Below are 14,364 nucleotides of genomic sequence, written 5' to 3'. Positions count from 1 at the left end.
TGGCTAAGATCATATTTTACTTTAAATCAAAAAAGTAAATTTATCTTCAACAACTTTAGTCAGGTAAATCATTATCACAGCAAATACTGTTAACCACACTGTGGATAAAGTCACTTTACGAATAAAAATCAATCTGCAAAAGTATTCTCGTCCTTTAGTAGAGATGGAAGGATTTTTTTCTGGGATAAAATCTGAAGAAGTCCTAATGTGATATAAACTATAAGCAGTATAAATGGTATAAGTAGCATAGGCAGTGTATTTGTTTTTCCCTGTTTTAAATGAAGTTGCATATAGAAATTCCAACTGGACACAAACAGGGAATTCATAGTACATTTTGAATCCGTTTTGTTTATCTAGGAGACTAAATTACACTTATGGGGGTGGAAATTTGGTGCCATAAACTGCACTCATCAGTTGTTCTTAAACATTAGATATGAACATGACCCAACTTACTTACTCTTACCTGAATTGGCTCTTGAGACAATCTCATGGGTCCTACATATTCTTCTGTAGCTGAAACCTGTTGAAGAAACATGACAGCACTGAGAATGGAAAAATCACTCACTTAAAAAAAAATACAGACAGAGCAAAAAGCTGTGAATATTTCTTACCATTTTACCATTAATGTCCAGCAGCATATTAGCATATTGCTTTTCCTTCCACAACCTGTCTGCCCCCGCTGCACTTCACAAACTTTAATCGTCTTCCTTACCACCCACGTTCAGTCCCCAGTGCAACAAGCCAAGTACTTCCTCTTACAAGCCAGATGCGTGAAGTCAAACAGGATAACAAATAGCCTTTTAAATCTACAACAAATATCTGTATGTCTGGAGCCTTAACTACAGATTTTGTGATGACTCTTCTATGCTGCAGACACGCATATTTTCATGCCACAACACCAATCCAGAATGGAGCCGCCCGCTACAAACTTCTTTAGAAGGTATTAACCACCAGCCGCAGATTGAACTCACAGGTTTACCTGATAATCCCACTGCAGGAGCATCACATTCTGCGCTCTATATGTGTGTGCGTGTGTTTTTGCAGCTTGTCTGGACAGCTTCAGCAGGCTCCTTAAGCACATGCGTCACTCTGATGTGAATAAGCAACTCAGCTACATGTGCATCTCTTGAGCATATGCATGCACACACATGCTTACACCACACTTCAAAATACACATTGAGTCAGCAGTGCACCATATCATACTGTATCATAGTGGCCAACATGTGTGCAATACCCAGTTATTTATTTATTTCTTTGTATTAGTGGCTTTTTTTCTCATTAAAAATGGAACTTGTTATTGAATGCCTTTTGCTGCTAAAGTGTTCATAAACACAGACTTTTAAACACTCAGTATTAAAATTCCCCTCCCCATGGAGAGAAGCTTGTACTCTTTCTACACGTAAACAGAGAGAGAGATGGAGAAAGAGTGGGAGGAGGATGTCTGTTAATTCCACAAGAAGCACCAGTGCCATAATAACGCATGCTATACACAAACTCTACTCGCAGTCATACAAATTGTATGACTAAAGCAGTGAGGCGGGCAGCAGTCGATGACTTAACCACCCATCATTACAGCATTATTTGTCAGTGGTGCTTAGGCTTGAAGCTGAACATATTTCTGCCCACATTTCAAGAAGCCACTATCACAAACATCAAGACTTCTGGTACAGCACTTGAAATATAAGAAGCTTAATTTTATTAAAGCAAACAGCGACTTCCAGGACTGAAAACTGAAACTAATGGGGAAGTGGCAAAAATGATAATTTGTCAAATAGCCACTTGAGGTTTTAACATCTATGTTAAAATGCAGCAAAATTAGCATCTCTGACTAATATCATAGGCTGCTGTGTGAAGTTTACACTCTAGTTTTTCTAGTCTGTTGCTCAGCACCAACCAACAGATAACTGTGTCTTTACATTACATCTGAGTTGGTCACTTCCACACTGGCTGGATGCTACATCCATTGCATATTCTTCTATCTCTTTTCTTTTAAATGCAGTCTATTGGGCACACATTAACCCATCTTTGCATATTTCCATTTAGTGCCCCTGAACCTTTTCAGCCTCATATGTATAAAGTCCAGCACTGTTTCACCTCTGAGCCACGTAGGCTGAAAACCCCCCCCCATAAAAGCACACACAGAAAAACACCCATTGTCCCATGTTGTCTTGCAAATGACAAAGTACCACAGTTTACTCATGCACAAGAGCATGTGCATTTTCAACTAAAGCAAAACTACTAACTTGAAAAAATAATAAAGCATGTGCACAGAAAGAGAGAGAGGGAGACAGAGTTATATATGGAATGCCTGATTGTAATATAGTGGAGACAATATGTTTAATTTTTTCTCAGTAATAACTTGGTGAAGTTCTGTCATTTTCCAGCAAATGCAAAGCAGGTGTGCAAAGTGCTTTGTGATTTTTCTGCTTCACAGTAAGAAGAGAACTAGTCGCTGTTACTGTAAAGCACCTGTAAAAAGTAATACGTGGATTAAACTTAACATTGCAGACATGCAGGACTGTGTTGTCTCACACTTGTGGTCCTTACATCAGAGATGTTTGTGTCTAAGCACAAAGACATTCCTGGAAAGCTGAGCAGGGATCACTATCTACATAGTGTGGTCTAACAGGACAAAGAAACAAGGTCAACCAAGTAAGAAATGACCCAACAGAGTTGGTAGGAAAGACTCAGAGCATCTGGTGGCTCGGTGTTAAAAGCATAAACGTAGTTATAAGAAGACTGCGGGGAATGAGTCATTGTTTAGTGCTTCAGTGACAACAAGAAGCCCAGTTTCAAAATATATAATTGGGTTTGAGTGTTGGTTTCTTGAGTATACGAGCAATTTTGTTTTACTTGAGGACGATACAGCCAGATGTGAAACAGAACAGGAAGGAAGGCAGTAGAAATGGGACTGTTAACCAGTGCTGAGAGATCAATTTGGAGAAGGATGAGTCAGCTAAGTTAGTTAGAAGATGATGGAAGAAGTGTTAAGGAAAGCCATCATTGGGGACCATCTCTTCTTAGAATAGCTGACAGAGTCCTCACGAATAGACATTAAGAGGAAGTAAGTGAAAGAAGACTTTGGATCGAGTGCAGAGACAGATGCTTCTTCGTGTTAAAATAACAGGTATAAATGAGACTATGAAAGCTTTCTTGTATATCCACAGCAGCTGAAAACCAACAACCTAGCTAACAGAAAATGAAAAAAATAAATAAAGTTGATGCCGATGGCTTATAAATTAAACTTGGTTGAAAGACTGACTGACCTAATGCTTTATGGAGTATTAAAAGAGGCCCATTAACCATGACATGAGACAAAATTTGTTTTCAAAGAACATAATTTGTATCATCTGTTTTTTGTTTGAATCCAACACCAGCAGATATGTAGAATGACAGAGAGGGAACAGAGGATTCTCAAAGTCACTGAACCGAAAAGCAACTACAGCATAATATGTTTATTTAAGCTCAGTCTCAATGTAATGCAGCTGTAATACAAGTTGAATTATATCGTGCAGCCAGTGTCCTGGCAGAAAGGTAAGGTAAAAGTTTTTTCACTCTTCTTTATAAAGTATTCAGTTGTCATGTCCAGGTTTGTGAAACAAGCCATATAAGCCTTTTCTCAAGAACAAGATAAAATAAATTATTGGTTTTAATTAAATGTCCCATACTACCAGCAGCTGTCAGAAATCAGGCAGGTCGTTTTAGGACAATCTTCTTGTATAGCTCCTGTACAGAACTTTTGCTCTGTTAAAACCTTTAAAAAAAATCATAATCTACTTTTACACACTACACTGTTACAGCAACAAGTCGCAAAATATACTGCAAAGATGCACTTTAACAAAATGGCACAAAAATACACTAAATTACAGTAATATGTTCTTTGTAAACAGAGCTAAACACTGTAAAAGGATGCTGCTGCTGTACAACGTCCAGTACAACACAAATTAACAAAAAAAATAATCAAGTCATTTCTGTTTATTGATTCAGGCCATAATTAATTGCCAAATTATGCTGCATGTCCCACTACCTCATGCGATGTAAAGAAATTAAGAAACAATGTTTGTTGATTACACAAATGAATAATAGGGGTTTAAAGATTTATTGATCTACAGTATTTAAACACATATCACATTTTCATAACATCTTATTATGGCGATTACAGTGGAAACAATAGTGTAATAGCAAAAATTAGCAATATTAAACAGTCACTCAATGACCTCGCTCTGTAACTTTCTGTGTTCTGACACTTGGCAGTTGCTGTGGTTCCAAAATACCATTTACACTTAATTGCAGGATATCTAGGAGTGAAGAAACTTGATTTCTTGAAGAACTTGAAGAAACTGATTTGTTGCAATGGTGGAATCCTATTATAGCACCACACTCAAATTCAGCGAGCTCTTTAGAACAAACCATTCTTTCAAAATGTTTTGAAAGGCAGACTGCACGGACAGGTCTTTGACTAACTGTAGCAATGGGACTAAAAACACATGAATTCAAAGATTAAGACGTGTGGCCCATATAGTGTATGCTAGTATCTATGATCACAATGGACAAATAAGCTACTTTGCTGTACTGAATTGCTGGTTACGTTTTAAGTGAGCTTTCAAGGATATCTGTAACTCTGGAAAACGAACAAACAAAAAACTACAGAGTATAACTTATTATAATTGTATATGTACATGTAGTATATGTACCCTATCTCCTCCTTAATGGGCGAGCCAATCTGAACAACACTTTGCACAAACATCGTCACACACAAAGTGACTATTATTTTTTATGTGCTTTTAAAAATCCAATCTCTTTTGATTTTCATGAAAATGTACATTGAGTGATTCTTATATAGCGTTTTTCTACTCTCCCGGAGTACTCAAAGTGCTCTACACAACATACCACATTCACCCACCTATGCTTTTAAGCGCTTACTAACTACCCAAGGATATTTGGCATGCAGACAAGTGGGAGACAGGGATCAAACCACCAACCTTCCAATCAGTAGATGACCTGCTCCACCTCCTGAGCTACAGCCACCCCAAAATGTGATGTTATACTCTCCAGTTGACAGTCAATATGCAGTGGTTCTGTATATAGTGTTTGATTTGGCATTTTAAAACATGACACCAGTGTTCACAAAATTCAGAACAACTCAGCAGTAGATAGATAAGTATACAAATAGTTAATATGAATAATCATTTGAGTCTCTTTTCTTCCAAGCAAAAATGGGAAACAAAACAAAACAAAAATCCCCTGAAAAGGGACGGTTTATTGGTTTTTGTTTTATTTTTGTTTTTTCACACATTTTGCTAAATTAATTATACCACAAAGTAACATACAACACACAAACCTAATATTTCACGTCACACAGCCCTTCCTTCCCACCCCCCTTAAAAATGGCTTCGGTTATTAAGCCTATGACTTAGATCTTCGACTAATTACAAACTTCTGAACGTTGGAGCTGCCTTCATCTTGGAGTAATTTCAGTCTTTGTTTTTGTGAAGCAATTTGTAATGTTGGCTTTGAAAGGTGCTGTATAAATAACCCCTTAATTGTTTCCTGAGGCCAGGTATATAATGTCATTGCATATACTGTACACACATTGTTATGATACAGATCAAACATTGCTTTCATTGTGAAGGACCATCAAACATTTCGCAGCACATTTAATTGAACAGTTTATTCCCCAGAATGCAATAAACGTAACAAACTTAGTGTATGTTTGATGTGGTCCTTTGAAGGTGTTTTCTCTGTTGATGTTAGATTATGAAGATGACTAGCTAGTTTACAGCATGGCTAGAGAACAGAAACGCCTTACGGGCCAGAGTGTAATTGTTTTGAGTAATGACAAAGCGGGGGAATTTCTCGTGTAGATTCGACCTTATGAGTGGCTCTTTTGTTGAAAGTCAGACTGTTTAGAAATCAGAAGTGATACAGAATGACGTTACTGTGTCCTTCAGAGCAGGGATAAATCTTTTTTTCTGCTTCTATGCATTATGTCACTTTCAAGTTTATCGAAACCAATAAAGAAATGTTTTGGATTTTCATTTTGTATATTGCCAGATAAATACCAAACACTTGGTGCTTATCGAATTAGGTTCCTCATCATTGTTAACACCAGGCCTTGGTGTCTGCATGAATCACAGTCCTTGCAACAAGGCCTCACCTTATCTGCACTGAAGTGGCCTTCTTAGAATGTCTACATGGACTTGAGGTCGGCCTCTGTCTTATCTGTTAGACTTCTGTCCACAGCATGAAGTCAATGATAAGCTTACAGTGAGAGTCTGATATTTTGACGTGGCTTAAAGCTGTCGTCTGAACAAACTTCTTGACTGCTACCTTTAGGTGTTAGGTTCATCCTACAAGTAACAGCAAACTGTAGAACTGTAGAGAATAACAGCTCTTGATCACGTTTCTGGATTTATCATGTTTGGTTTGCATAATTTAGCATTTTGAAAACATGCTAAGATATTTTTATTAGAATTGTCAATGTTATTAGTTAATGTCAGGGAATAAGTTAAACATTACATGTTAATCTAGTCATTGTTAGGAAGCAGGTTGGCACTCAAAGAGCTGCCACACAGAACAGCATTTGAAGAAATCGGTCAAAATCAAAGCTTCTCAGTATGCCTCTATGTAACGATCTAGGTATTTGCCTTAAGGTTGAGTCGGGTTGAGTCCAACACTTTGCACGCCATGTTGACTGAGGAGTCCAATTTGACTGGAGCTGTAAATATTAACAGTATCAACATTCACCCTGTTTCAGCTGCAATGTAACTGCGAACTGTTTAGTTTATTCTGTTCCTATTTATATGCTGGGACTTAAGGAGGTTGCTATTGTAGTGTTACTCTCCAACTTACATGAGTGGATTGGGAACCCAACCTAAGTCCTGCATCATCCTGTAGGTCTCAAGCAGGAGGAGCTTTCAGTCAACTTTATGTGGAGTAAAAAATACAGTCGTTTACCATTTGGCGAGGGAAACTCAATTTCAGTATTTAAGCATGATTGTTCCTGGTACTGCTCAGTCACCATAGAAAAAAACTAAATAAATAACACAGAAAAGCTAAGTACACCCTCACTGCTTCATCTTGCAATTAAATGCACTTGATTAACTGATCATCAGCAAGGGTGAGCTCCTCTACAAAAACAGAAGTATAGGTAGTTTACTGGCCTGAAGCATTCAGGTGTGTGTTAACACAGTGCCAAGGAGAAGATAAATTACCGATGAACTTAAAAAAGGAATGTATGCTGCCCATCAGTCTGATAAGGATTAAAAGTAATTTCCAAACAATTTGAAGTCCATGATTCTAGACAAAGAAAGATTCTTCACAAGTGGAACACATTCAAGTTCCTAATAATCCGCTGACTGGATGTACCAGCAAATTGATCCCAATGCTCAGAAATCCTGAGAGCTACATGTCAGACTCTACAGGCCTCAGTTAACATGTGAAATGTTAAAGTTCAGTACAAATAAGCCAGACAGTACAATTAGAAAAACACTTGACAAGTATGGCTTGTTTTGGAGGGTTGCCAGAAGAAAGCCTCTTCCCTCTTAAAAATAACATGGCAGCACATGATTGGTGAAAACCAAACACAGCATATTAGCACAAACAGTGTTAATTATGATGATGGTGTGGGCTTGTTTTGCATTCACAGGTCCCGTGCACCTTGCAGTCATTGAGTTGACCATAAACTCCTCTAGAGGCATTCTAGAGTCAAATGTGAGCCCATCTTTCCAACAGCTAAAGCTCAGCCAAAAAGGCTTCGTGCAATAGGACAATTATCCCAAGAAACACCAGAAAATCTGTAACAGAATAACTGGAAAAGAAAAGAATCACAATGCTGCAATGGCCCAGTCAGAATCTAGAGCTGAGCCTGATCAAAAAAGAAAGCTGTGCATAAATGAAAGTCCATAAACCTCAATGAACTGAAGCAATGTTGTAAATCAGAGTTGGCCAAAATTCCTCCATGGTGATATGAAAGACTGATGAAGTCATACAGAGAAAAACTACTTCAAGTTACTTCAAGCTATTCTGCTAAAGGTGGTTCTACAAGCAAATGAATCACGGGGTGTAGTTAGTTTTCATAGTTTCTACATTTTGGCTCAGCTTTTGTTAAATAAATAATGACACTACAATACTTTGTGACTATTATTTAGTATCTATAAGATTTAAGATGATTTTTATTATATTCTGACATGTAAAACCTTAGAAAACGAAACCCAATATATCAACTTAGGGTTACCTAATCTAGCTACAAGAGCATGCAAATACATAACTACATATGACCACTTACAAACATGATAAGTCTAACTGCAGCAGAGCAGCATATTTTGTAAATAAAGAAAAACTATATTAGAAAAATATGAAGAGATTGATCACATAGTGCAGACCCAGAGCAAGACAGCCACAGCAGTGCTGTGCTAGTGTGTTTGTATGTGTATAATAAAAGTGCTGTATTATTGTGTGATTCTACTCAAATCAACGAAGGAAAGATGAGAAGAACTGGCAAGTAGGCTAACTTCAGGAATGGTGAGACTATGTGCCAGAGAACTGACTGGCCAATTTGAAGTGGTTTTGTATGCGATGATCTCTTATCTCAAGCAAAACCTCTTCACGAGTAGGCTAAACGTGTTACTGTGACGATGAACCCACCTTGGTAACACAGAAAACCCAGGGTTAAAACTGAAGTTGGCTCGCTAAGCCCCTAATCCTGCTTTGTAATGCAGGCTTCTGTTGAATTCTTCTTCTTGAACCTCTGCATTAAGATGTCCATGGGCCTTTCCCATCTGTGACTTTACGATTCACTTGTTCAGTGCTGTCATCCTTACAAACAGCTAAAAAATTCACTGCTGCATCAGTGCTGTGTAAAACACTGACATAGGTTTCCCACCCCCCATCCAAACAAAAAGCTCATTTGAATGTTTTTAATATTATATTTTATATATATATTATATTATATATTTTTATGTTTTTAATCTTATATTTATGGCAAAAAAAAGTTGTTTTTTAGTGTGAAAAACAGGCTTATACCTAAAATAAAAAGAGAACACAGAGCTTGCAGTGGATGTACGAGTTCTCCTTAATAGCAAAATAAATTGTTACATTGTTACTTCTTACTGTTATGCAAGACATCACTGATGTGTTTAAATGAAATCAATAATCTGAGTTAAAGAGTAATTAGAGAGGAGGAGGGACTCTAATGCTTGTAGGGCTCTTGCTTTGGTTTTGATGCATTACAAAGGACGTGAGGTTTGTGTATGCTTAGCTTTGGTTTGGTGTGCATACTTGCACAGTTGTCATGTGTAAATCAAAATTACAATCTGGAAAGCCAATGAAACAAAGTATAATGGATCCAGTCTCACAATTTATATGATAAACATTTTCTTGGTTATTATGTGTTTTGTCTGTTTATTAGATATGCTGACTTTGCAGAATAAATTGCATCTTCACAAATTATATGGTGTATCTTCTCATCATAGCACTGGTCTGTTTGTTGCTGACCTACAACTTTATGTATTACCAGCAGCAACATTCTGTTCCAATCCTGATCTCACTTTTGTTTGTCAAAGAAAAAACTTAAAATAGACCTTCTACAAACTGGCATGAATTTATAAGAATTGTGTTAACTGGGTTTGGTCTGGTTTATTTTATTTTTTAAGAACACAGAACTTTATTATTGCTGAATTTTTGCATGTTTAATCCACGTTGGACTTGTTAAATATGAGTCAATCCCCAGGGACTATCACGTTATAACATGTAAATAATGCATAGCCTGGTACAAAGGTTTTTGGCCTCTAAAGCCGATTTGCTCCAACAATATAGAATTCATTAAATAATATATAATTAACAATTAAGGCCTAGAGTTAGAGGCATGGCCTCTTTTTTAACAGGAGTGCTAATATGGGCAGATCGTATCTGCTATGGCTCATGTCCTCTAATTAAAGTCTCTATAGTTGTGGTTATGATTGTTGTGTTGGTCATTGCGGATGCCAACTGTGACATCAACCTGCAGAAATGCAGTGCTTGAGGTACGTGGGATTTTCTGCAGTTTTCTTCAGAACGTCTCATCTTTTCCAACTGATGCGGCACACTCCCTCTCTGTCATCTGACAATCTCTATTCCCCTACCCTGAAGTGTTATTAAATGCTAGTAAAGACAAACTTATTTGTACATTTGTGTCTCTAACCCAGCCTCTAACACTGGGTTACCGAAACTAAACTAGGTGCCGAAACAACACCAAATGTGTTAGCATCTGCTACTATGCAAGTTGACATTTGCATGAGCAACACTGACAACCATAACGTACTAGTGAACTAGCCGTCTTTAGAGTGTTTGCGCTGATTTGAGCATTTTCAATGAAATTATCTAACAAATAACATGCGTGCTGTCTGAAACAAAGACTGGGATTCCGGTATTTAAGTTTGTTTCTCTGCAGTATAAGCAGAAATGTGAGTCTGTGTAATGCAGATGCACCTTGCTAACCAAGTTTGCTAGCATAAGCTGATAATTTTGCACTTCACCCTATGGTCTGAATATGGTCCCTTGTGACCTTGGAAACCATCAGCACCAACAAAGAGGAGTTGCAGACTCCAGGAACCAGTGGGTCACGTCACAAAAATTACTTCCATCTTTTAAATACAGCCTGTGTTCTAAACAAAATGTGTCTGGTTGATTGTGAGAATCTGCCAATTCATGCTTTTGTTGGTGTATTCCTTTTTTAAATCAGCGCCTTGGCATAAAGCCCTGTGGGGAAACCAGTACCGGTTCTTTACATGTGACTGTTCACACTCCTGATGTACTGACCAGAGGGGTAAACAAATGACTGGTGTATATAAACATGCACACACACACACACACACACACACACACACACACACACACACACACACACACACACACACACACACACACACACACACACACACACACACACACACAGGAGTGTGATCAACACTGTGTCAGATGATCAAGATCCTGCAGGGTAAGGCAGATGGCTTTAATAATAAATGGCATCATTGATCCTGTCTCAGTCATGGAGGGGGGTACTGAGAGAGAGCGGTAAGGAACTGCTGACAAACCAGGACACACACACACTGTCTGAGCTACACTTAACTCATGACACAAATCTATAAAAAGTACTCAACTGCTGAACCTAAATGTTACCAAACTGTTTGCTATAATTCCAGCTCCTGGCAAGAAGTCTAGGTTAAGGTGACTAAATGTTTTCATTCGTGGGAATGACTCATGTCATATCGATGTCTTGTCGTTTCACGCGTGCCAAATTTCTTCCATATTAGGAGCAGACAAGACAAATATCAGGAAAAATGAATGAAAAGTGTTAAAGACTATCCACAAATGTGAAATAAGGACAATTTAAAAGCTTTTTAATATGAACAATCAAAAACAACTGGAACCATGCTAGCCTCAGAGATAAAAGTCTCTGAATCTCATCCAGGCCTGAATGGGTTAATGTATTCTCAGAGTCTGATGACACGATCATCTGCTAGACTACTTCTTAGCAAAACACAGTTATATCCTCTGGGGTTTGATCATAAATATGAAGAAGTATCTGTTCACATGCTTCCTCATGAGAGAAATCCTTCATCAAGTAAAAAGCACACGAACTTCATGAAAAGATTTGAAAACTGCTAAGCAGAGCAGAGCAGCGCTGTGCTCAGTTTTGTCTCAGTTTTCACGTGGTTATCAACGTTTTAAATATCTGCAATATGTTGATTAAGTGAGCCGCTTACCATTTTTTTCAGTATAAAAAATAGTGTTTATTTTTAAAAAACGTGTTCTCTGAAAACTTTGAAATACATTTAATGTACTTATCCACAAAAATGTGGCTGTTTCCGAAAGCTTGACTCCTGCATTACAGATTATTACATTAAATTAATAGCAATTAATTCTTTTTTCCACGATGACTCAAATAATAATCCTCTTCATAATGACTTAATTTATTAGATTAATAGGTTTTTACACATCTTAAAGCAAACAGTGTCATAAATGGGGTTGATATAAAGGATATAAACCAAAGTTATCAAATCTGAGCTGATCCTCTGACTTTAGGCAATCTGAAACACACTTTGCATTTTGTTGCTGCCTGGAGCTTTGGGGCTGTACTCAGAGATAATAAACAAAAGCCTGCAAACAAGCTTTTCTTATAGCACAGATTTAGACTACAAGAGATGGCTGATGGCGAGAAACACGCTAAGTGGGGATTTCAGGGAAAGCTAGACCCGAGTTTGGGTTTTTTTGTAAAGTAAAAACTTCTGGTAACTCTTGCCTTTAAAACTCTGTAGTACTTATATAGAACATGGTTTCATAACACACTGCAGAGTACATATGTAATCATGTATAAGTGCTTAGTAACGCATTTATGAGCAATTATAACTCTCCTGTGGATGCAATGAAGTGGAGTGTGGTGCAAACACGTGTTATAAAGAAATACTAAACACAAATATGGTCCATCTTCTGCAGGTACTCTTCAATAGAAACTTAAAATGCCCTTATCTTCTTACTGTGTTACACACTGCTACAGAGTCCTCAGTCAACGTGTAAGCTCATTCTTAAGATTAACACATTTTGTGCATTAAAATGCAATTATGCAGCATAACACCCTGCCTACACCAGATCCTTTAGTAAGGCCACTGTCATATGTCATACATTCAATTATCATCATTGTTACACACATGGCTGGCTGCAGGCATGGCTTGACACAGGGCGAATTAATGAGGAGGGATTGAATGAACTGCAGCCAGATTTCTAATCCCGGACCCACAGGTTTGGGCCTCATCAACTAACAAACAACAACAACAATGGCCCTCTCGCAAGTGCGCTTTTCACTCACGACTCTGCTGATGCGGTGACCATATGCCAGCACACCCATGTTCGGTTCTGTCACAGCCACTGTACCTTGACGCTGGTGTGGCTGGTCTGCGTCTCGGCCTCGATGCGGATGTGCCCTCCGCTGTTCTCCTTGCGATCCCGGCACGAGTTGTTGCGCGAGTGCCGACTCTGGTAGGTGATGACGGAAGGGATGGTCTCGGCCGCATCGGTCTTGATGAAGAGCCCGTGGAGCGTGGTTGCGTTGCCCTGAGAGATGGTGGTGGTCTGGTGGGGGGAGTTGGATTCGTCTGAGTCTCGGCAGTAGATCACCCCGCTCTGAGAGACGTGGATACTGGGAGCGCAGCCCATACCTCAGCGACGTGCCTCCGGAGTCAGATCCCAGATAATAAACACCGACTCGTGGGTACCACCTTCCTGTTGTCCACAGCTGCCTGCACACAGGCTGCTTTTTTCTCCGGGCATCGGCTGCAGGGTCGAATCGCTCTGTTCTCCACACACCTCCGTTCGAGAACATCAAAGGAGGGAAAACGTGAGATGTAGATAATTATTTAAAACATGCGACCTACGAATTCGGTTTTGTTCCCAAGCTCCCGCTATTGGCGGATTTTGGACTTCGACTTCATATTGAGGACAAAATGTGTTTCAGGCTATGATCTAAAGCTTCCCGATAACCCGTTCTCCCCGCCGGCGCTTCCATCAAATGACCCGGACTAATGAATAAAATGAATAGATGGTCTAAACCACCTGGCGGCTCTTCATCACCTCTTGCTTCATATCCGGCTTTATTTCTCCGATCGTCCTCGGTGACATGGTCGCATTATCGGCCTGTGATGAGTAGCCTTTATGAAATCTCTTCTATCTCTCTACTTTAGCTATTCTGCTTGCTGATCATTGGCCACGGTCCATCTCCCTCTCTTCCTTTCTGCTTCCCAGTCTCTCTCTCTCTATCTCCATCATACCAACATTGTATAATTTTTGACTCTGCAGAAAACGAGCCTTCATAACTCCCAAGAGGCCATGCTGTGACTCCAGGGGTCCTTTAAAGCCCCACGTGAATTATGCATAATGCTATCACAGTAATGGGGACCTGATGAAACACCACTTACTGTTCAAACAACCCCCTGCCTCACCTTTAGGCACGTGGTTAATTTAGAGAACAGGGTATATTTACTCTTCAGCCGAAATGGGGGGGGGGGGGGGGGGGGGGGGGGGGGGAACATAATTGTTTCTTGAAGAAAATGTTTTATAAAATGTGCTTATAGACCATTTTTTATTGCCTTTTGTTACAGTTCTGCTGCAAAAATAAACTAGCGTTTGACATGTAAGCACAATAATCATTATAATATTTCTATTTAAACATTCTACTATTCTTCCACTCAAGATTAGGATAGTTGGTAATAACGTGCTTATTTGTTTATTGAATGTGATGCTAACTGGATCAGAAATTCTGTAAATGCCAGTTATTATTTGATATTTTATAATTTATCCTTAAACATAATTATGTTTTTCAACTGAGTATCT

The 14,364-nt window shown here is 38.7% G+C and overlaps 1 protein-coding gene across 2 annotated transcripts in view; it reads right to left on the bottom strand.

Annotated features, from left to right (window-relative positions):
- Positions 1 to 14,012, bottom strand: part of pde8b (phosphodiesterase 8B) — a 46,113-nt gene extending 32,101 nt beyond the window's left edge. Inside the window, exons 1-2 of one of the 2 annotated variants that reach the window (XM_026173151.1) lie at positions 12,910 to 14,012; positions 464 to 520 (exon numbers count right to left, since the gene is read on the bottom strand). In XM_026173151.1, coding sequence (XP_026028936.1) covers positions 464 to 520; positions 12,910 to 13,191 — 339 coding nt within the window. In that variant the 5' untranslated portion in view covers positions 13,192 to 14,012. Of the gene's footprint in view, positions 1 to 463; positions 521 to 611; positions 1,055 to 12,909 lie in introns of those variants that run through there. The other variant, XM_026173152.1, reaches the window with a different exon arrangement.
- Between the last annotated feature and the right edge of the window lie 352 nt (positions 14,013 to 14,364).

This window comes from Astatotilapia calliptera, chromosome 7, assembly GCF_900246225.1.
Source record: "Astatotilapia calliptera chromosome 7, fAstCal1.2, whole genome shotgun sequence".
In the NCBI taxonomy this organism is placed as follows: Eukaryota; Metazoa; Chordata; class Actinopteri; order Cichliformes; family Cichlidae; genus Astatotilapia; species Astatotilapia calliptera.
Note: the sequence above shows the minus strand (reverse complement) of the source record. Positions and strands in the feature narration are given on the sequence as shown.